This window comes from Procambarus clarkii, chromosome 28 (genome assembly GCF_040958095.1).
Source record: "Procambarus clarkii isolate CNS0578487 chromosome 28, FALCON_Pclarkii_2.0, whole genome shotgun sequence".
Taxonomy (NCBI): Eukaryota; Metazoa; Arthropoda; class Malacostraca; order Decapoda; family Cambaridae; genus Procambarus; species Procambarus clarkii.
In genome coordinates this window covers 43,983,880-44,008,081 of record NC_091177.1, presented here as the reverse complement: position 1 = coordinate 44,008,081, position 24,202 = coordinate 43,983,880, and the positions used below count along the sequence as shown (strand labels likewise).

Sequence of the window (24,202 nt, the reverse complement as noted above, 5' to 3'; positions counted from 1 at the left end):
GACCCCAGTCTGAGTGAGCGACCCCAGGCTGAGTGTGGGACCCCAGGCTGAGTGAGGGACCCCCAGGCTGAGTGAGGGACCCCAGGCTGAGTGAGGGACCCCAGGCTGAGTGAAGGACCCCAGGCTGGGTCCAGTCATCTTTACTACTGGACCCAGTAGTAAACATTATTAAAGATAAGGGAACTATCAAAGAAAATCGCCAAACCATTCCGACTATCCTGACTTGGAAGGGGTCAGGATAAGGATTTGGGATGGGACGGGGGAAGGAATGGTGCCCAACCACTTGTGGACGGTCGGGGATTGAACATCGACCTGTATGAAGCGAAACCGTCGCTCTACCGTCCAGCCCAAGTGATGACTGAGTTGAAGTAAAAAGATACTGCATGATATTAATATTTTAGGAGCAGCATTAAAGTTTAACAGGTATTACATGCGGGCATGAGCCCCACATGTTGCTCCCACAGTTGTTGTCCCCGGGGGCAGCGAAGGGAGGCGGGAGACGAGCCACTGGACCTCAACAACAACTTTCATACAACAAGGAGAGAGAGTTCTCCCGACTTGCTCCAAACTTACTTACCAGCCTCCACAGTGTTGACAGTCGCTATGTATTTATTTATTGCAACTTAAGACTTTGTAATGTCTGTGTCTGTGTGTCTGTACTCACCTATTTGTACTCATCTACTTGTGCTTGCGGGGGTTGAGCTTTGGCTCTTTGGTCCCGCCTCTTAACTGTCAATCAACTGGTGTACAGGTTCCTGAGCCTATTGGGCTCTATCATATCTACATTTGAAACTGTGTATGGAGTCAGCCTCCACCACATCACTGCCTAATGCATTCCATCCGTTAACTACTCTGACACTGAAAAAGTTCCTTCTAACGTCCCTGTGGCTCATGTGGGTACTCAGTTTCCACCTGTGTCCCCTTGTTCGCGTCCCACCAGTGTTGAATAGTTCATCCTTGTTGACCCGGTCGATTCCTCTGAGTATTTTGTAGATTGTGATCATGTCTGTGTAAGTTTCTGTGTGTGTGTGTGTTTGTCTGTGTACTCACATATTTGTACTCATCTAATTGTGCCAGAAGGATCGAGAATTGGCGCTTGATCACTTAACGATCACTAAATCTCCACGGTAATCACACCATATATTTCATGCCTGAATGTAGAAAAATGCCATAGTGTGTCTATAATTACTGCCATGTCTCAAAACATTCCATTTAGACCTACCCCGTCCAGCATGTGCTCATCCCATGCCACAGACAACTTATCCTGCAAATTTTGGTGAGGCTTGCCGTAAGCGTCTGGTCTCCTGCTTCGGACAGAGAGACTGAAGGAAAGTAAACAGCAGATAGGGGTCCCATGGGATCCCCTGGGGTCCCGTGGGGTCCCTTGGTGTCCCGTGGGGTCCAGGCGAGTCTGGTGAAGGGACATTAGTCAGATTGAAGTCACGTTCTTTCAATCAACAATTTCTTATCTACTAAGACTGTAAAGCTAACGACATGAGATAACATGTCCGTAATTAACATGTAATATCAGAGGAGCCCTTACATTAAAGACATTAGGAGTTAAATATTAAAGTGAACAGGAGAGCTATCAAATATTATATATGAAACGTGACAAGGAGTTACATTATAGACAACGGCCCAGCATTACAGGGCTGACCTGTCATGCTGGGCCTGTCGACTGGCACTGTTCTCTGTCAGTAAAGACGGAGACCCGGTGGCACCAGGGTCTTGTCTGTCTGTCTGTCTGTCTGTCTGTCTGTCTGTCTGTCTGTCTGTCTGTCTGTCTGTCTGTCTGTCTGTCTGTCTGTCTGTCTGTCTGTCTGTCTGTCTGTCTGTCTGTCTGTCCGTCCGTCCGTCCGTCCGTCCGTCTGTCTGTCTGTCTGTCTGTCTGTCTGTCTGTCTGTCTGTCTGTCTGTCTGTCTGTCTGTCTGTCTGTCTGTATGTCTGTCTGTCTGTCTGTCTGTCTGTCTGTCTGTCTGTCTGTGTCTATTGTATCTGAGGCTCATTTGGGTATTAACTTTCCACCCGTGTCCCCTTGTTCGTGTCCCACCCGTGCTAAATACTTTGTCTTTGTCCACCCTGTCAATTCCTCTGAGAATTTTGTAGGTGGTGATGATGTCTCCCCTTACTCTTCTGTCTTCCAGGGACGTGAGGTTTAGCTCCCGTAGGCTTTCCTCGTAACTCATTCCTCTCCGTTCTGGGACTAGTCTGGTGATACCAGGCATACCTCTGAATCTTCTCTAACTTTGTATTGTATTTAACGAAGTGTGGACTTCAGGCTAGAGCTGCATATTTCACGGTTGGTCTGACATACGTAGCATACAAATACATATCTCTCTCACCCTTCCCACTCACAAATCATGACAATAAATACTGAGAGCGAATATTCTTCTGAATGTGTGAGTTAATAAGTATGAATATTCTTCAGAATGTGTGCGTTTATATGTATGAATATTCTTCAGAATGTGTGCGTTTATATGTATTTAATACATGCATACCATTTAATTATTTAAAAAAAAATTGAATATTGAGGTATGAGGAAGCTTGAGAAATATTAGACATTTTAAAGGTCGTCAGGAACACCAGAGAGGCCGGCACTCTGCTTGAGGGTAAAGTTTTAAAGTTCGTGAACTCGCCGGAGCTCGTAAATTGCTACAGTGAAAATCGATGCTTAAACTTATTCCCCATTTACGTTCCTGCTCCTCCTCCATTTACTCGACTTCTCCTGCTGTTTCAACTCTAAAAATCTTCTTTCTATTTTTATTTTCATTTTTTTCCTTTACGCTATTTCCTTCCTCTATTTTTTTACATTTATGTTGCCTCTTTTACTTCCGGAGTTGGTACTTTTCTCTCTCTTTCTCTCTCTTTCTCTCTCTTTCTCTCTCTTTCTCTCTCTTTCCTATCATTTATTTTTTTCTCGTTGTCTATTCATTCTTACTGTTCTTTACCTCAGTTCCCTACTTTCTCTCCATGTTCTCTACTTCCCTCACCTCTCCTTCATTCCTCCTCCTTCCTTCAATTCCCCTTTCCTTTTACCATATTTCATTTCCATCCTCCCTTCCATCTCTCGCTACACCCAGTGTTCTTCTTCACTTTCTCATCCACCACCTGCTTCTTCACTGTCCTCATCCACCACCTGCTTCTTCACTGTCCTCATCCACCACCTGCTCCTTGACTGTCCTCATCCACCACCTGCTTCTTTACTGTCCTCATCCACCACCTGCTTCTTCACTGTCCTCATCCACCACCTGCTTCTTCACTGTCCTCATCCACCACCTGCTCCTTCACTGTCCTCATCCACCACCTGCTTCTTCACTGTCCTCATCCACCACCTGCTTCTTCACTGTCCTCATCCACCACCTGCTCCTTCACTGCCCTCATCCACCACCTGCTCCTTCACTGTCCTCATCCACCACCTGCTCCTTCATTGTCCTCATCCACCACTGTCATCATCCACCACTACCATCATCCACCACTACCATCATCCACCACTACTATCATCCACCACTATCATCACCCACCACTACCATCGCCCACCACTACCATCACCCACCACTACCATCACCCACCACCACCATCACCCACCACTACCATCATCCACCACTACCATCATCCACCACTACCGTCATCCACCACCACCATCACCCACCACTGCCATCATCCACCACTACCATCACCCACCACTACCATCATCCACCACTACCATCATCCACCACTACCATCATCCACCACTATCATCACCCACCACTACCATCACCCACCACTACCGTCATCCACCACCACCATCACCCACCACTACCATCATCCACCACTACCATCATCCACCACCACCATCACTCACCACTACCGTCATCCACCACCACCATCACCCACCACTACCATCATCCACCACTACCATCATCCACCACTACCATCATCCACCACCTACCATCACCCACCACTACCATCATCCACCACTACCATCATCCACCACTACCATCACCCACCACTACCATCACCCACCACTACCATCATCCACCACAACCATCATCCACCACTACCATCACCCACCACTACCATCATCCACCACTACCATCACCCACCACTACCGTCATCCACCACTACCATCATCCACCACTACCATCACCCACCACTACCGTCATCCACCACTACCATCACCCACCACTACCATCACCCACCACTACCATCATCCACCACCACCATCACTCACCACTACCGTCATCCACCACCACCATCACCCACCACTACCATCATCCACCACTACCATCATCCACCACTACCATCATCCACCACCTACCATCACCCACCACTACCATCATCCACCACTACCATCATCCACCACTACCATCACCCACCACTACCATCACCCACCACTACCATCATCCACCACAACCATCATCCACCACTACCATCACCCACCACTACCATCATCCACCACTACCATCACCCACCACTACCGTCATCCACCACTACCATCATCCACCACTACCATCACCCACCACTACCGTCATCCACCACTACCATCACCCACCACTACCATCACCCACCACTACCATCACCCACCACTACCATCATCCACCACTACCATCACCCACCACTACCGTCATCCACCACTACCATCATCCACCACTACCATCACCCACCACTACCGTCATCCACCACTACCATCACCCACCACTACCATCACCCACCACTACCATCACCCACCACTACCATCACCCACCACTACCATCACCCACCACTACCGTCATCCACCACTACCATCACCCACCACTACCATCACCCACCACTACCATCACCCACCACTACCATCACCCACCACTACCATCACCCACCACTACCATCACCCACCACTACCGTCATCCACCACTACCATCACCCACCACTACCATCACCCACCACTACCATCACCCACCACTACCGTCATCCATCACTACCATCACCAACCACTACCATCACCCACCACTACCGTCATCCACCACTACCATCACCCACCACTACCATCACCCACCACTACCGTCATCCACCACTACCATTACCCACCACTACCATCACCCACCACTACCATCACCCACCACTACCATCACCCACCACTACCATCACCCACCACTACCATCACCCACCACTACCGTCATCCACCACTACCATCACCCACCACTACCATCACCCACCACTACCATCACCCACCACTACCGTCATCCATCACTACCATCACCCACCACTACCATCACCCACCACTACCGTCATCCACCACTACCATCATCCACCACTACCATCACCCACCACTACCATCACCCACCACTACCATCACCCACCACTACCATCATCCACCACTACCATCACCCACCACTACCATCATCCACCACTACCATCATCCACCACTACCATCATCCACCACTACCATCATCCATCACCTGCTAGCCACCTTCTCTGTCTAAAATAAAAGTTATCAACAATGTTATCTGAAAGCCAAATTTCTCGTTCATTTACTGTATTTCTAATGTATTATGTATAATGCTATTTATATATAGCTTCTGAGGTATACATGTTGGTGGTGTGATAAAGTTTATGTATATTTAGAGTTGTAATCCGGTGCGAGGAGCGAGGAACGTAAGGAAGTGCTCGCAGACCATAACAATTAGTGACTAGAACTTGAGGGATAATTAGCAAGTTAAAATGAGGAATCACTGATGTAATAGGACCCAACTGGTCACTCTGGACCACCCTGGCACAAACTACCCTTCAGCCACTTGGAGGTCAAAAGTTACTCGTCCAGAATGTCTAGATTATAGGTTCAAAGGCCTTTTGCTCGTCGTGGTTCAGAGGTTAGTGTGTGTGTGTGGGTCTTGGGTGTCCAGGGGGGCGAGGTTCATGCCAGAGCCTTGCCTTAATACTGTCTCCTTGATGCATTACGTAATTGAGGTTTATTTCTACAGTGATTGTAATTCTGCCATAGTTACAAGGTTAAGAATGTAATTCTGCCATAGTTACAAGGTTAAGAATGTAATTCTGCCATAGTTACTAGTTTAAGGATGTAATTGTCTCCAAAATAGTAAATTTAAGATGTAATTTTGCCATAATTAACATTTTTAAGATAAAAAGAATTCATATTTTAAAACTTTCGTCTCCAAGACGAAGGTTTGGAATATTATCACATGTCATAATATTAAATAAGAAGTCAAAGGAATTACAGACGTAACAGAGAGTACCACAGGCTTAAGACAATTGGCGGCACAGTTGTGACAGGTGTGTGAAGCACTCGGCAGGTGTGTGGAGGGTGTGGCTGAGGCCTGGGAAGGTATAACAGGTGTGTGAAGAACACGGCAGGAGTGGAAGGTGTGGCTGAGGCCTGGGAAGGTATAACAGGTGTGTGAAGCACACGGCAGGTGTGGAAGGTGTGGCTGAGGCCTGGGGAGGTATAACAAGTGTGTGAAGATCACAGCAGGTGTGGAGGGGTGTGGCTGAGGCCTGGGAAGGTATAACAGGTGGGTGTGAAGAGCACAGCAGGTGTGGCTGAGGCCTGGGAAGGTATAACAGGTGTGTGAGGAGCAAAGCAGGTGTGGCTGAGGCCTGGGATTGTGTAACAGGTGTGTGAAGAACAAGGCAGGGGTGTAGGGTGTGGCTGAGGCCTGGGAAGGTATAACAGGTGTGTGAAGCATAAGGCAGTTGTGGAGGGGTGTGACTGAGGCCTGGGAAGGTATAACAGATGTGTGAAGCACAAGGCAGTTGTGGAGGGTGTGGCTGAGGCCTGGGAAGGTATAACAGGTGTGTGAAGCATAAGGCAGGTGTGGAGGGTGTGGGAACAGCGACAATTGTTAAATATATTAACAAACACAACACAGAAAAAGTGTATACATGAAAAAGAGTGAAAATTTAACCAGCAAACATAACATGTTGTTTTGCTTCTATTTTCACGAACTCATATATTGTAAAGTAAATAAAAAAATAATTGTAAAGTGTAAAAAAATATATTGTAAAGTAAAATAAATAAAAAAATAATTGCAAGAAGCATTTGCAATTGAAAAACAGATTCAACACTCCTATATAAATCCATATATAAATAACTATATAAATTAGTGGATATTAAAATGTTGCAGAAAACAGCTGAGAATTTTCACTCACAAAAAAATATATATATTTTTAGACATTTTAGAGGAATAACTTAAGAGTAATTCCTCTAAAGTAACTCTTAAGTAACTTGAGAGTTACTTAAGAGGAGGTTCCTGAGAGAGTGAAGGGGAGGCATGATCACGGAACACCGAGGAGGTGGGTGTGGTGGTCCTGGGGAGCCTCACGGAACACCTGGGATGGGTGTGGTGGTCCTGGGGAGCCTCACGGAACACCAGGGGTGGGTGTGGTGGTCCTGGGGAGCCTCACGGAACACCAGGGGTGGGTGTGGTGGTCCTGGGGAGCCTTACGGAACACCTGGGGTGGGTGTGGTGGTCCTGGGGAGCCTCACGGAACACCAGGGGTGGGTATGGTGGTCCTGGGGAGCCTTACGGAACACCAGGGGTGGGTATGGTGGTCTTGGGGAGCCTTACGGAACACCAGGGGTGGATGTGGTGGTCTTGGGGAGCCTTACGGAATACCAGGGGTGGGTGTGGTGGTCCTGGGGAGCCTTACGGAACACCAGGGGTGGGTGTGGTGGTCTTGGGGAGCCTTACGGAACACCAGGGGTGGGTGTGGTGGTCCTGGGGAGCCTTATGGAACACCAGGGTGATCACGTGATCATCCCGGTAAGCGCCAGAAGCCTGTTACTTGTCAACCCGTCTTCCAAATTTCCCATAACGTGAAGAAAACGGTCAATATATAGTGTCCTCCCCCTAGCCTACCAGAGGACCCAAAACAGAAAACGGGGACATTATTTCACTCTCACAACCCGCTTCCATTTTCTAGTACGACAATTTTTGGCCTTACGTAACGCATACGAGCAAATATGCATACCCGGCCACGCGTTGCTGTGGCTCAGCAACCTTCCCTGTCCCTTTGTCCTCCCCACCATTCCCCACTCCCTCGTCCAATGCCTTCCCAAATGGTCTGATGTTTCCATCAGAAAATTGGGAACATCAAGTGATCTGATGTTCCTATCACTGAAATATAAGAAAAGCGGTTAAAAAATGAAATGAAAATATGAAAAATATGAAAAAATAAAAAAATAAACTATACTCACAAAATGAACAGTATGGTAAACAACACAGCTCAATTCCAACACAATTCACACAAAATAATTATATCAAAATGAAAATAAATCAAAATCTATGAAAATTCAATTTATCAATGCAATCAGAAACATTGAAATGGAATTGTAACATATTTAGTATAGCATGTGTGTTGCTCTTACATGCAACAGATGGCGCTGTTTTTCAAGAAAAGCATAGTTTTACCTGTCACAGGTGTGGCATCTATACTTATACTTTCGAAATGAACGGTATGGTAAACAACACAGCTCAATTCCAACACAATGTCACACAAAATAATTCAATAAAAAAATTAAATAAATCGAAATCTATGAAAATAAAATTTATCAATGCAATCGGAAACATTGAAATGGAATTCGTGACATATTTAGTATAGCGTGAATGTTGCTTTTATGTGCAACAGACTGTTTCTCAAAAACGCATTACCTGTCACAGTGATGGCATCTATATAGTAGGTATATACAAAGACGCGCCTATTTAAATGCAACGTTGTGTGAAAATTTCAAAGCAATCGGTGAAGAACTTTTGGAGATTAGCGGTTATGCACAAACAAACACTCAGGCACAGCAACCTTTCCCTGTCTCCCAGTCCTCCCCACCATTTTCCCCTCCCCTCGTCCTCCCAACCATTTCCCACTCCCTCGTCATTGAAATATCAGTTCTCCAAAATTCTTTTTTATTCTTGGTCTGACGCCGCAACGCATTTCGTATTTCTTATTACATTTTCAAAGACTTAGTTTACACATCAAAATTCATCATACTTATACTCGCTTTGGGTTAGGTGATATAGAACAAAAGTTTTGGGTGAGGTGACAAACACAAGACAGAACACGAAACAATGGGTATGAAAACATAAGAATGAAGGTAACTGAAGAAGACCTATTGGCTCATACTTCCTCTTGCTGCTTCTATATTGGTTCGGGGTCTTGAAGTGGGTAGAATATAGTTGTGCATTAATTGGCTGTTGATTGCTGGTGTTGACTTTGTGATGTGTAGTGCCTCGCTGATGTCAAGCCGCCAGCTATCGCTGTATTTCTGTGTTGTTTGTTAAGATTTCTCTGGTGATGGTCTGGTTGTAGGGAAGAGATTATATGTTCCTTTATGGGGCCCTGTTGTTTATGCATTGTTAATCGCCTGGAAAGAGACGTTGTTGTCTTGCCTATATACTGAGTTCTTTGAGGCTTACAGTCCCCAAGTGGGCATTTTAAAGCATAGATGACGTTGGTTTCCTTCAAGGCATTCTGCTTTGCGTCTGGAGAGTTTTTTATGAGTAGGATGGCCGCATTTTTGGTTTTATAGTAAATCGTCAATTGTATTTTCTGTTTTTTGTCAGTAGGGATAACGTTTCTATCAACAATATCTTTCAGGACCCTTTCCTCCGTTTTTTGAGCGGTCGAGAAGAAGTTCCTGTAAAATAGTCTAATAGGGGGTACATGTGTTGTGTTGGTTGACTCTTCAGAGGTTGCATGGCGTTTTACCTTTTTCTTATGATGTCTTCAACAATACCATTAGAGAAGCCGTTGTTGACTAGGACCTGCCTTACCCTACAGAGTTCTTCATCTAGATACTTCCATCCTGAGCTGTGGCTGAGAGCCCGGTCGCCGTAAGCATTGACAACTCTTGTACCTGTCTGGCCAGTCACTATTAGCATTGAGGCACATTCCTCATGTTGGTTTCCTTAGTGTAAACTGCAGTATGGAAGCCTTCGCTCCTTTCCCTGACTGTTACAATTAGAGAGGGCAGCTTCCCATCATTCTCTATCTCGTAAGTGAAACTCAACACCGAATTCTGTTCAAAAGCCTCCTTCAGCTCCCGCAGACGTCTGACATCAGGTACTTGTGTAACATACCTGCAGTATATGGCATACATATATATATATATATATATATATATATATATATATATATATATATATATATATATATATATATACCCATCCTCACCGAACATAGGTGCATCTGCGGAACTGCGATGGCAGACCAATATGGTCGTCATGGTCTGGTATGTCGTAAATCACAGGGTAAAATTGCAAGACATGAAGAAGTCAACGACATCATCAAGAGGAGCCTCGCCACAGCCTGCTGCCCGGCACAAAGAGAACCACACTTATCCAGACCTAACGACCCTCAGAAGCGCCCTGATGGGGTCACCTTGCTACCTTGGAAGGATGGTAAGCAAGTGGTATGGGACTACACGTGCGCTGCCACACTGGCCAGTACCTACCTCCACTACAGCACACGTGAAAGCGGTGGTGCTGCTTCTTTCAGGGAATCTCAGAAAATTATTAAATACAGAGGTCTAGCACACTGCTACAGCTTTGTTCCGATCGGCTCGGAGACCCTCGGTTCGTGGGGAAAATGTGCATTGAAGTTCCTGAAGGAATTGGGGGACAAATTGATCAGCGCTACAAAAGACCAGAGAGCAAAAAGTTTCTTTTTCCAGCGCCTCAGTGTTGCGATTCAGAGGGGAAATGCCTGTTGCGTCTTGGGCACTAGTCCAACTTCAGAGGAATTCGAAGAAGTGTTTGACTTGCAACAATGATCGAACCCGTCTGTGACATTCATCAATGTTTCCCATTGTTGTGTTTTTCAAGAGATCCATAACCTTTAAGCACCTTTTTGCATTATTATTTTTGTATCAACCCATGTATATCTTGTAACCATCAAATGCATAATAAAGCACAAAAAATAAAAAAGGAAGGGGGTGGTAGGAGAAAAGCACACAGAAACTGTATTGGAGGGGATCTAAACATTCCCTCTAATGCGTTATGCGTGGTTTCCTCCGAGGCTATGGGTCCCCCTTCTTCCAGCTAGAGGTGGTACTCCCTTCTATATATATATATATATATATATATATATATATATATATATATATATATATATATATATATATATATATATATATATATATATATATATATATATGTATATATATATATATATATATATATATATATATATATATATATATACATATATATATATATATATATATATATATATATATATATATATATATATATATATATATATATTAGTATATTTTGGTAGCAGTCTTTCCTGTAGACATATATTATTAAATATGACCGAAAAAGTAAGATTAATAATTCTAACACGAATTTTCTCGATCTTTCTTATGTTTCTTTTCATTGTTGATGGTAATTGAAAAATCAATTCTCCAAAATTCATTTTTATTTATAGTCTGACGCGACACTTGAGCGCGTTTTGTAATAACATATTACATTTTCAAAAACTTTTAGTTTATACACACACAACTATTACCTGCAAACACTAAACAGAGTTCTTACTTATGCTATGATTTAAACAGCTTTCATTTTTCATTTTATATCCGCATTTTGGGTGAGGTGATATGTTACAACAGTTACAAACTGTTGTAACATATATATATTATATATATATATATATATATATATATATATATATATATATATATATATATATATATATATTTATATATATATATATAAAAATTATATATATATATTTATATATTTATATATATATATATATATATATATATATATATATATATATATATATATATATATATATAAATTATATATATATATATATATATATATATATGTGTATATATAAGAACGTAGTTTCCAGCTACAAGTATTCCAGGTAAGTTTAGAGTGATGCGCCAGCAAGGAGCTAATGACTGGAGATTATCCCAAGGCGTTCACATGAGTTTACTAACTAGAGTGTTGGACCAGAGAGTTGGATCAGAGTGTTGGACCAGAGTGTTGACCAGAGTGTTGGACCAGAGTGTTGGACCAGAGTGTTGGATCAGTGTGTTGGACCAGAGTGTTGGACCAGAGTGTTGACCAGAGTGTTGGACCAGAGTGTTGGACCAGAGTGTTGGATCAGTGTGTTGGACCAGAGTGTTGGACCAGAGTGTTGACCAGAGTGTTGGACCAGAGTGTTGGACCAGTGTGTTGACCAGAGTGTTGGACCAGAGTGTTGGACCAGAGTGTTGGACCAGAGTGTTGGACCAGAGTGTTGGACCAGTGTGTTGACCAGAGTGTTGGACCAGTGTGTTGACCAGAGTGTTGGACCAGAGTGTTGGACCAGAGTGTTGGACCAGAGTGTTGACCAGAGTGTTGGACCAGAGTGTTGGACCAGAGTGTTGGACCAGAGTGTTGGACCAGTGTGTTGACCAGAGTGTTGGACCAGAGTGTTGACCAGAGTGTTGGACCAGAGTGTTGGACCAGAGTGTTGGACCAGAGAGTTGGACCAGAGTGTTGAGCTGAGTGTTGGACCAGAGTGTTGGACCAGAGTGTTGGACCAGAGTGTTGGACCAGAGTGTTGGACCAGAGTGTTGGACCAGAGTGTTGGACCAGAGTGTTGGACCAGTGTGTTGACCAGAGTGTTGGACCAGTGTGTTGACCAGAGTGTTGAACCAGAGTGTTGGACCAGTGTGTTGACCAGAGTGTTGGACCAGAGTGTTGGACCAGAGTGTTGGACCAGAGTGTTGGACCAGAGTGTTGACCAGAGTGTTGGACCAGAGTGTTGGACCAGAGTGTTGGACCAGAGTGTTGGGCCAGAGTGTTGGACCAGTGTGTTGAGCAGAGTGTTGGACCAGAGTGTTGGATCAATGTGTTGGACCAGAGTGTTGGACCAGAGTGTTGGACCAGAGTGTTGGACCAGAGTGTTGACCAGAGTGTTGGACCAGAGTGTTGGACCAGAGTGTTGGGCCAGAGTGTTGGACCAGTGTGTTGAGCAGAGTGTTGGACCAGAGTGTTGGATCAATGTGTTGGACCAGAGTGTTGGACCAGAGTGTTGGACCAGTGTGTTGGACCAGAGTGTTGGACCAGAGTGTTGGACCAGAGTGTTGGACCAGTGTGTTGACCAGAGTGTTGGACCAGAGTGTTGGACCAGAGTGTTGGACCAGTGTGTTGACCAGAGTGTTGGACCAGAGTGTTGGATCAATGTGTTGGACCAGTGTGTTGGACCAGTGTGTTGACCAGAGTGTTGGACCAGAGTGTTGGATCAATGTGTTGGATCAGTGTGTTGGACCAGAGTGTTGGACCAGAGTGTTGGATCAATGTGTTGGACCAGTGTGTTGGACCAGAGTGTTGGACCAGAGTGTTGTACCAGTGTGTTGACCAGAGTGTTGGACCAGAGTGTTGGACCAGAGTGTTGGACCAGAGTGTTGGACCAGTGTGTTGACCAGAGTGTTGGACCAGAGTGTTGGACCAGTGTGTTGGACCAGAGTGTTGGACCAGTGTGTTGGACCAGAGTGTTGGACCAGTGTGTTGGACCAGTGTGTTGGACCAGAGTTTTGGACCAGAGTGTTGGACCAGAGTGTTGGACCAGTGTGTTGGACCAGAGTGTTGGACCAGTGTGTTGGACCAGAGTGTTGGACCAGAGTGTTGGACCAGAGTGTTGGACCAGAGTGTTGGACCAGAGTGTTGGACCAGAGTGTTGGACCAGAGTGTTGGACCAGAGTGTTGGACCAGAGTGTTGGACCAGTGTGTTGGACCAGAGTGTTGGACCAGTGTGTTGGACCAGAGTGTTGGACCAGAGTGTTGTACCAGTGTGTTGGACCAGAGTGTTGGACCAGAGTGTTGGACCAGAGTGTTGGACCAGAGTGTTGGACCAGAGTGTTGGACCAGAGTGTTGGACCAGTGTGTTGGACCAGAGTGTTGAACCAGAGTGTTGGACCAGAGTGTTGGACCAGAGTGTTGGACCAGAGTGTTGGACCAGAGTGTTGGACCAGAGTGTTGGACCAGAGTGTTGGACCAGAGTGTTGGACCAGAGTGTTGGACCAGAGTGTTGGACCAGAGTGTTGGACCAGAGTGTTGGATCAATGTGATTCCTTTCAGACAAAAGATTGCAGTGAGTGTAAGGATGAACTCCCAAGATACACGCCTCAAACATACACACCTTGATCATACACACCTTGATCATACACACCTTGATCATACACACCTTGATCATACACACCTTGATCATACACACCTTAAACATACACACCATAAACATACACACCTTGATCATACACACCTTGATCATACACACCATAAACATACACACCTTAAACATACACACCATAAACATACACACCTTGATCATACACACCATAAACATACACACCTTAAACATACACACCATAAACATACACACCTATATCATACACACCTTGATCATACTCACCTCGAATATATCTTACTTGACTCCATTTGTTGGCAGAAATATTGTACTTAACCCTTTCAAACCATTTTCTGTATTTACAACCCTTTCAAAGTGGTAATTTGTACGCCTGTTAATACATACATAACAAGCGATGACAGGACATGTATTTATACTGATCAATTGCCTAAAATGTTTGGTGAGCTGGACCTTGTCAAGAGCTTTGAAAGCACCAAGAGAGAGAGAATACAGATTTATCTTGTGAGAAGTTCTACATAATAGTTTATATTACTAAGCGACACTGCAAAGCGCTGTTGAGTAACCAGTTTTATATGTAAATTGCAAGTGAGAGGCGCCCAATTGGTCAGGAATGAAGTCGGTGAGAATATAATCAAATACTTTGTTAAATAGTGTGTTTAGGGCCATGGGATCTCGGCGGGTGTTTAGTGTGGGAGACGGGTACTCAGGTGTGTGTCACACCTGCGCATGTTCCATGAGAGAGACAACCTGTAACCTAGATAACCAGCCTAATCGTTCCGGCTTCCCTTGTTCAAGGTTGTCAACATTACGTTAAAGGGACTATCATAACTCCAAATCCATAGTACTTGTACACCTTCCTTAACCATTACAGGGGTTAGAACATGCAGGAGTAAAGCTCGAGGGACAGGTGTGTGTATACGTGTCCCACACACCTGTAGTTAGATCAGCGTCAGTCTCACCTCTCATGTACAGACCACTGTTGCTCGACTTGCAATATTTCACTTTAAACGTTACACATATGATGGGTCCCAGACGCCCTGTGAATGATGCTGCTTACCCATCTTCTTAAGGTTATCTGGAGATGGTTTCGGGGCTTAGCGTCCCCTGCGGCCCGGTCCTCACACCAGGTCTCCTTTTTGTTACACATCCCCAATAAGCAGCAAGTAGCAGCTGTCTGAGTTAACACAGCTGCTCTAGGCAAGAGTTAACACAGCAGCTCCAGGCAAGAGTTAACACAGCAGCTCCAGGCAAGAGTTAACACAGCTCCAGGCAAGAGTTAACACAGCAGCTCCTGGCATGAGTTAACACAGCAGCTCCAGGCATGAGTTAACACAGCAGCTCCAGGCAAGAGTTAACACAGCTCCAGGCAAGAGTTAACACAGCAGCTCCAGGCAAGAGTTAACACAGCTCCAGGCAAGAGTTAACACAGCAGCTCCAGGCAAGAGTTAACACAGCAGCTCCAAGCAAGAGTTAACACAGCAGCTCCAGGCAAGAGTTAACACAGCAGCTCCAGGCAAGAGATAACACAGCAGCTCCAGGCAAAAGTTAACACAGCAGCTCCAGGCAAGAGTTAACACAGCAGCTCCAGGCAAGAGTTAACACAGCAGCTCTAGGCAAGAGTTAACACAACAGCTCTAGGCAAGCGTTTACACAGCTGCTCCAGGCAAGAGTTAACACAGCTGCTCCAGGTAAGAGTTAACACAGCAAGAGTTAACACAGCAGCTCCAGGCAAGAGTTAACACAGCAGCTCTAAGCAAGAGTTAACACAGCAGCTCCAGGCAAGAGTTAACACAGCAGCTCCAGGCAAGAGTTAACACAGCAGCTCCAGTCAAGAGTTAACACAGCAGCTCCAGGCAAGAGTTAACACAGCAGCTCTAGGCAAGAGTTATCACAGCAGCTCTAGGCAAGAGTTTACAGAGCTGCTCCAGGCAAGAGTTAACACAGCTGCTCCAGGTAAGAGTTAACACAGCAAGAGTTAACACAGCAGCTCCAGGCAAGAGTTAACACAGCAGCTCTAGGCAAGAGTTAACACAGCAGCTCCAGGCAAGAGTTAACACAGCAGCTCCAGGCAAGAGTTAACACAGCAGCTCTAGGCAAGAGTTAACACAGCAGCTCCAGGCAAGAGATAACACAGCAGCTCCAGGCAAGAGTTAACACAGCAGCTCCAGGCAAGAGTTAACACAGCAGCTCTACGCAAGAGTTAACACAGCAGCTCCAGGCAAGAGATAACACAGCAGCTCCAGGCAAGTGATAACACAGCAGCTCCAGGCAAGAGTTAACGCAGCTGCTCCAGGTAAGAGTTAACACAGCAAGAGTTAACACAGTAGCTCCAGGCAAGAGTTAACACAGCAGCTCCAGGCAAGAGTTAACGCAGCAGCTCCAGGCAAGATTTAACACAGCAGCTCCAGGCAAGAGTTAACGCAGCTGCTCCAGGCAAGAGATAACACAGCAACTCCAGGCAAGAGATAACACAGCAGCTCCAGGCAAGAGTTAACACAGCAGCTCCAGGCAAGAGTTAACACAGCAGCTCCAGGCAAGAGTTAACACAGCATCTCCAGGCAAGAGTTAACACAGCAGCTCTAGGCAAGAGTTAACACAGCAGCTCCAGGCAAGAGATAACACAGCAGCTCCAGGAAAGAGTTAACACAGCTGCTCCAGGCAAGAGTTAACACAGCAGCTCCAGGCAAGAGTTAACACAGCAGCTCCAGGCAAGAGTTAACAGCAGCTCCAGGCAAGAGTTAACACAGCAGCTCCAGGCAAGAGTTAACACAGCAGCTCCAGGCAAGAGTTAACACAGCAGCTCCAGGCAAGAGTTAACACAGCAGCTCCAGGCAAGAGTTAACACAGCAGCTCCAGGCAAGAGTTAACACAGCAGCTCTAGGCAAGAGTTAACACAGCAGCTCCAGACAAGAGTTAACACAGCAGCTCCAGGCAAGAGATAACACAGCAGCTCCAGGCAAGAGTTAACACAGCAGCTCCAGGCAAGAGATAACACAGCAGCTCCAGGCAAGAGTTAACACAGCAGCTCCAGACAAGAGTTAACACAGCAGCTCCTGGCAAGAGTTAACACAGCAAGAGTTAACACAGCTGCTCCAGGCAAGAGATAACACAGCAGCTCCAGGCAAGTGTTAACGCAGCTGCTCCAGGCAAGAGTTAACGCAGCTGCTCCGACAAGAGTTAACACAGCAGCTCCAGGCAAGACTTAACACAGCAAGAGTTAACACAGCTTCTCCAGGCAAGAGTTAACGCAGCATGAGTTAACACAGCCGTGCCACATAGTGTTCATATTGTGTCTGGTGTTGTATTCGCTATATTGAGTCTGTTATCGTTCTTGATTGATAAAGTGACGCCATTATGCATGATAACAAATACATTAATTTTCAACCCATCGCCTTAATATTTGCTCAGCTTGTCAGACTTTAGAAGGTCTGAGAGGAGGAGCAGACTTTAGAAGGTCTGAAAGGAGGGGCAGACATTAGAAGGTCTGACAGGAGGGGCAGACTTTAGAAGGTCTGAAAGGAGGGGCAGACTTTAGAAGGTCTGACAGGAGGGGCAGACTTTAGAAGGTCTGAGAGGAGGGGCAGACATTAGAAGGTCTGAGAGGAGGGGCAGACTTTAGAAGGTCTGAGAGGAGGGGCAGACTTTAGAAGGTCTGAGAGGAGGGGCAGACTTTAGAAGGTCTGACAGGAGGGGCAGACTTTAGAAGGTCTGACAGGAGGAGCAGACTTTAGAAGGTCTGAAAGGAGGGGCAGACTCTAGAAAGTCTGAAAAAAGGGGCAGACTTTAGAAAGTCTGAAAGAAGGGGTAGTCTTTAGAAAGTCTGAAAGAAGGGGCAGACTTTAGAAAGTCTGAAAGAAGGGGCAGACTTTAGAAAGTCTGAAAGGAGGGGCAGACTTTAGAAGGTCTGAAAGAAGGGGCAGACTTTAGAAAGTCTGAAAGAAGGGTCAGACTTTAGAAGGTCTGAAAGGAGGGTCAGAGGCTCAGTCTGGAGCATTAGTAAAGTATTCTTACACTGACCGGCAGGTTAGGTTAGTGTGTGGTCGTCCAGGCTAGTTAGTGATCTTCCAAGCTGGTTAGTGTGTGGTCGTCCAGGCTGGTTAGTGGTCGTCCAGGCTGGTTAGTGGTCGTCCAGGCTGGTTAGTGGTCGCCAGGGTGGTTAGTGTGTGGTCGTCCAGGTGGATTAGTGTGTGGTCGTCCAGGCTGGTTAGTGGTCTTCCAGGCTGGTTAGTGTGTGGTCGTCCAAGCTGGTTAGTGGTCGCCAGGCTGGTTAGTGGTCGTCCAGGCTGATTAGTGGTCGTCCAGGCTGGTTAGTGGTCGCCAGGGTGGTTAGTGTGTGGTCGTCCAGGCTGGTTAGTGTGTGGTCGTCCAGGTGGATTAGTGTGTGGTCGTCCAGGCAGGTTAGTGTGTGGTCGTCCAGGCTGGTTACTGTGTGGTCGTCCAGGCTGGTTAGTGGTCGTCCAGGCTGGTTAGTGTGTGATCGTCCAGGCTGGTTAGTGTGTGATCGTCCTGGCTGGTTAGTGTGTGATCGTGCAGGTGGATTAGTGTGTGGTCGTCCAGGTGGATTAGTGTGTGGTCGTCCAGGTGGGTTAGTGTGTGGTCGTCCAGGCTGGTTAGTGTGTGGTCGTCCAGGAAGGTTAGTGTGTGGTCTCTGGGCTGACAAAGTATTATTGACACAATCTATATTAACGCACTCTTTCTAAAGCTCGCTCTCAGGAAACCAATAATATATTACACTGTCATTGATATTTCACATGTATCTGTTTTTGAAAGGTTGAAGCAGTTTTTAAAAACAGTATAAATATACTAAATCTTAACTTCAACTGTAGGAAAACGTCTGATAAAATCTCATTTGAGTGGACAGAAACAATTCATGAATTTTCCGAAGCAATAATTGTGTGGACGCAAAGTATTAAATAACTTTCATCGTTAATGTCGTTGGGGAAGTCTGTGTTTACATTATGTTATGCTGGACCCACTGAAGCTGTCACAGTGTTTTGTTATATATATATATATATATATATATATATATATATATATATATATATATATATATATATATATATATATATATATATATATATATATATATATATATATATATATATTCCTCCCCAGGTTAACCTACTTTCTGAGGTGTTCACCATCCAACAGTAGCCAAAAACTAAGTGAGTATGACCGGTTACTGAAATCAATGCTAGAAAAAGCCCTTAACCTCTCTCTCGATGACCTACAGTGGAAACAAGCCTCTCTTCCCGTAAGACTTGGGGGCCTCGGAGTTCGAACAGCAACGCAAATCGCTGTTCCAGCCTTCCAGTCCTCCTTATCAGCGTCCGACGACCTTGTGAAGGAAATTCTACCTGCCCACTTACATCAGCTGGCAGGTGTACGTGATCCCAATTTTACACGCTGTGCCACAGAGTGGGCGTCTCGTTCAGGCCAATCACCTCAACCACCATCCCCAAAAGCCCACAAGCAATCCAGCTGGGATGGCCCCATTGTAGTCTAAGTTGCTGCAGAGTGCCTGGGTGCTGCAACAACACAACTCGACATTGCTCGCCTCACAGCAGTAGCAGCACCACATGCAGGGGATTTCCTGTTAGCAACCCCAATGTCGGCAACTGGCACGCGTCTCACACCACACGCCCTCCGAATTGCTGTGGCCCTCCGCCTTGCTGCCCCAATCCACACCAGATATAGGTGTATTTGCGGCGAGGTGGTGGCTGACAGGTACGGCCACCATGGCCTACTCTGCCAAAGCACAGGGGAATGGCACTCGAGGCACAGTGAAGTTAACGACATCATCAAGAGGAGCCTCACCATAGCTGGATGCCCAGCTGAAAGAGAGCCCCGTTACCTAACGCCCCGTAACTCTGATGCTCTTATTGGTCGCCCGGATGGTATCACAGTGAACCCCTGGAAGACTGGCAAGCAGTTGGTATGGGACTACACGTACGTATCAACCCTGGCTAACACCTACATTAACCTCAGTGTTGCACAACCAGGTGGCGCTGCCACCCACAGGGAAGCAGCCAAATCCCGTAAGTATAGAGAACTGGATCACCACTACAATTTTGTCCCCATTGCTTCTGAGACACTCGGCGCCTGGGGTAAAAGTGCTACCAGTTTTTTGAAGGAACTGGGTTCTAGGCTCATTGAAACAACAAGGGACCCAAGAGCTGCAAGCTTTCTTTTATAGCGCCTCAGTGTGGCGATACAGAGGGGAAATGCGCACTGCATCCAGGGTTCCTGCCCGCCATCTGAGGAGCTGGAGGAACTCGACAACCTACCGACAACGATGGGTTATCAAAGATGATAACCATCTTTGTAACCCATATGTAACTCCTTTTTTGTAACAAAGTTCAAAAGTAAATATATATGTGTACATACAAAAGAATGGGGGTGATAGGAGAAGATAATATTAGTGTTCAGTGAGAAACCACAAGGTCTCCTCTGAATACTTTTTATTTTCTTCTCCGAGGCTATGGGTCCCCACATTGGCACCAGAGGTGGTACCCTCACAAACTTTTATATATATATACATATATATATATATATATATATATATATATATATATATATATATATATATATATATATATATATATATATATATATATATATATATATATATATATATATATATACTGTATATATATATGTATATGTATACTGTACATATACATATATACTGTACATATACTATATACTGTATATATATATGTATATGTATATATATATATATAACGAGTGGGTGTTTATCCTGACCAACTCACCATGAACGATACACAACTCCGGAAACTGGCCAACTCACTGACGAATTTTTATGAGGTGAACTTCAGTGGACGAGCGAGCACGTTCAGACGCCTTGATGTCAAAAATACACTTATACATATTCATTTGAATGTTTTTGTAGCGGTTAATGAGGCAGGTTGTTGAACACCCGCGGTAGTTATAACCGCTCACTGGTGTGTGCTGTAACCTCAGCAGTAATGATGGTTGGAGAGTGTAACTGCGTTGGCAAGTTATAATGACATATTCATGGCACTTCATTATAGAGTCGTTAGTAGAGGCCAGTGAGCGTCCGTGTGAGTATATTGAGAAGTTGCTCAGTGCCAGTGCCACCCAAGTGCCTCCCAAGTGCCTCTGGAAGCAGGTCTCCTTGTGGGGAAAACCACCAGTGGGATTTTATTTTAAATATTTATTTTATTGGTTAAATTATTTACGTTTTACTATTAAAGGATTTCTTTAGCAAATGGACTGCATAACATAATTTTTTCCCAGTAATAAACTTCTCACCTACTTGGGGGGCCTTATATTTAAGTTTAACTAGATAGGAATTAACTTGATAGTTATAATGTTTTTTAAACGGTTAATTAAAATAATTAATTATATACTACGTGGAGTAAAATAATCAATTAAATATTTCTACTAAAATAGGTAATGTCAACTTAGTTGAACGAGAAGCTCAGATTAGCCGGGACACGAATCAGTCAAGTGAGGCAACATATAGGGCAATATGGCGCCACACAGGTGGTGAACCACTTGTGTTGTTGTTGTTAAAGATTCTCTACTTGGAACAAACAGTTCCAAGTAGCACGGACTATGGTGAGCCCGTAGGTACTCCCTAACCACTTGTGGTATGCTGGTGTCTTTGCCCGCCTGTGCTGACGTGGAGTTACGATGGGGGTCCCTCTCCCCCCTGTCGTCCGGGCTCAGTCTGTGGGACTCGAATTCTCTGTGCGGGCCGGTTACCCGGAGATTGCGCTGGCTTGTGACTTGCTATCTGTCCCTGAGTTAGCAATTTATGGGGTCGAGTTGGTAACGGCCCGTCGGGCGATAGTGAAATTCACAGAGGAGATGGCGTATCGCGATTTTCTCCGGGGATACGAGGGGCGGATATTACCCCTGCCGGATGGTGCGGGCACTGTGACCCTCTCTGATCGAAGTGGTGCTCTCACTTACGTCAGTGTGCATGGGGCGGCTCCCTTGGATTTTCCGGAGGGTCTGCTACGGCGGTATTTCGGCCGGTTTGGCACAGTGGTTAGTGTGCGGGTGAACGTGGTGTCTTCCAGTTCACTTAAGGGTGTGAGGACTAACATTCGCACCCTGGGCATGAGGCTCCGGGCAGATATTCCGTCCTCGGGCAGATATTCCGTCCTCTGTGCGCCTTATGGGTTACAACGTTCGGGTGTTTTACGCCCGCCAGCCTCGGACATGTTATCGTTGTGGCCTATTGGGCCATCAGGCTGCTGACTGTTCTGCGCCTGCCGTTGCGCCAGTGAATCTCTTCAGTGAGGTGGATTTTCCGCCCCTTCCTGTGGGGGATGATTCGGTGGATGTGGAGGTGCTCTCTGTGTCAGCTGTTGCTCCGCCTGTTGCGCCCCCCTGTTGTTGTCGCCTCTCCTCCGGAGGTTGTGTCCTCGCCTGGTGCTCAGCCTGCTCCGGCTGGTGTCCCTGAGCCTCTTCCGACTGCCGTCTGCTCGGACCTCTCGTCTTCCAGTTCTTCCTCTGCTGTGTCTGTCCCGGTCCCTGCACCCTCGCCGTCTGTTCCGGCTGTGCTGGGAGCTGGGGTGGATCCAGCATTCCCTCCTGTGCCTGGCCTGGTGCCCCGTGTGGTTGAGGATGCTGCCGTACTGCGGCTTGCGTCGGTTCGCACGGTTAGTGTTGCGCGTGTCGCTGAGTTTGCCTCCGGGTCTGATGATGTGCGGCCCGAGCCTCAGCGTTCCCGGCGTTCTTCTTCATGGGCTGACATTGGCGACTTCGACGAGTGTGGTCCTTCCGGTGACGGTGGGCTGGCTCCGGTTGTGGTGCACACTACGGTGGTGGAGGAGGTGCACTTGCCTCAGGATGCCGGTGCCGGCGTTTCGGCCTCCCCTTCTGGTCTGGTGTCCGAGGATCCTGCTTCAGGTGCGTTGCCTGCGTCGGATAGCTCTGGTTCTTCGTGGGGGTGGTTCCCCCTGCTAAGGTTGGTGGTGTGCAGGGTGGCCTGGCGATGGTGTTGAGAAAGGATGCTCGCTCTTGGAGTTCTGTGGCCCCTTCCTCGTTACCCGTTTCCTCAGCAGCTGTCATGCCGCCTCTTCCGTCTCCAGCAGTCTCTCCTGCAGTCTCCGTGGAGGTGCTACCGTCTCATCGTCCGTCCCCTGCTCCTGTGCATGCGACGGCGTGGCAGTCTCGGCGGCCCTCGTCCGCTTCTCCAGTGTCGTCTGCTTCCTCGAAAGGCGTGGATGGCGCTCCCCGGCCTCGTTATGCAACTTGCGTCAGTGACCTCGGGCGTTGGCCGATGCCGCCCGATCTGGATGTTCCAGATTTTATGGGACCCCCTCGGCAGCGGGGGATCAAACACCCTACCGACTTTGAAGATTTGGTCTGGGAAGCTTACAAGAGGAAGTATCCTTACGATTTTTTCCCGGAGAAGTACATTTCTCACATTGTTCCTCGCAAATGATTTCTGTGTATTCTGTGTTTCCTGTTGTGTGCATGGTTGTGGGGTGCGGATGGGGTGTGTGTGTGAGTGGGTGGGGTGGGTTTTGTTTCCCGGTTCCTGCGTGCCCCGGTTTGTGTTGTAGGTTCTCTTTGTGTGGCTGGTGGGTGGGTGTGCGGTTCCTGTGCGTGTGTGTGTTCGGTTGTGGATGTCGTGTGCGCTTGTTTGTCATATTGTGTGTCCTTCAGGCTGTTGGCGGGTGCTCTTTGTTCTGTTTTGCCTTCCGTTTGTTGTGGCAGATCTGTTTCCTTTATTGTTATTATCCTTATTATTGTATGTTTCTCGCCTCTCCGTCTGTGTTTGAGGTGTTAGTAGGCTTGTTTTGTGTACCATTTTGTTCTGGGGTTTCCCCTATGTTTGTCTTCCGCTGTGTTTATATGTGTGTTATGTTTGTATATGCATTTTTGTTTTGTGGTCAGCCCCTCTGGCTGGTCTTCTCTTGATTTGTTCCTTTGTCCGTGTACATATGTGTGCTTTGTGCTTTGTACCTTTGTTCTATGTTATATTGGTTCCTGCTTTTATTGTAACTTATACGCATGTAAAAAAAAAAAAAAAAAAAAAAAAAAAAAAAAACACCTTGTGGTATGCAGCGTGGCTGCCTCTCCT

At 46.2% G+C, this 24,202-nt stretch overlaps 1 protein-coding gene across 1 annotated transcript; it reads left to right on the top strand.

Moving 5' to 3' along the window:
* Window positions 1-22,451: 22,451 nt before the first annotated feature.
* On the top strand, window positions 22,452-23,560 carry LOC138369484 (calphotin-like). Its single transcript, XM_069332743.1, has 2 exons — window positions 22,452-23,022; window positions 23,175-23,560. The coding sequence occupies exons 1-2, from the start codon at window positions 22,452-22,454 to the stop codon at window positions 23,558-23,560; spliced, it is 957 nt and encodes a 318-aa protein (XP_069188844.1).
* Window positions 23,561-24,202: the final 642 nt, after the last annotated feature.

What these genes read in the sequence shown, in the direction of transcription:
- LOC138369484 (XM_069332743.1), top strand. Translation starts at nt 22,452, where the DNA reads ATGTGGAGGTGCTCTCTGTGTCAGCTGTTGCTCCGCCTGTTGCGCCCC. An exon ending in GTCCGAGGATCCTGCTTCAG is followed by an intron (nt 23,023 to 23,174) that starts GTGCGTTGCCTG and finishes CCGTTTCCTCAG; the next exon opens with CAGCTGTCATGCCGCCTCTT.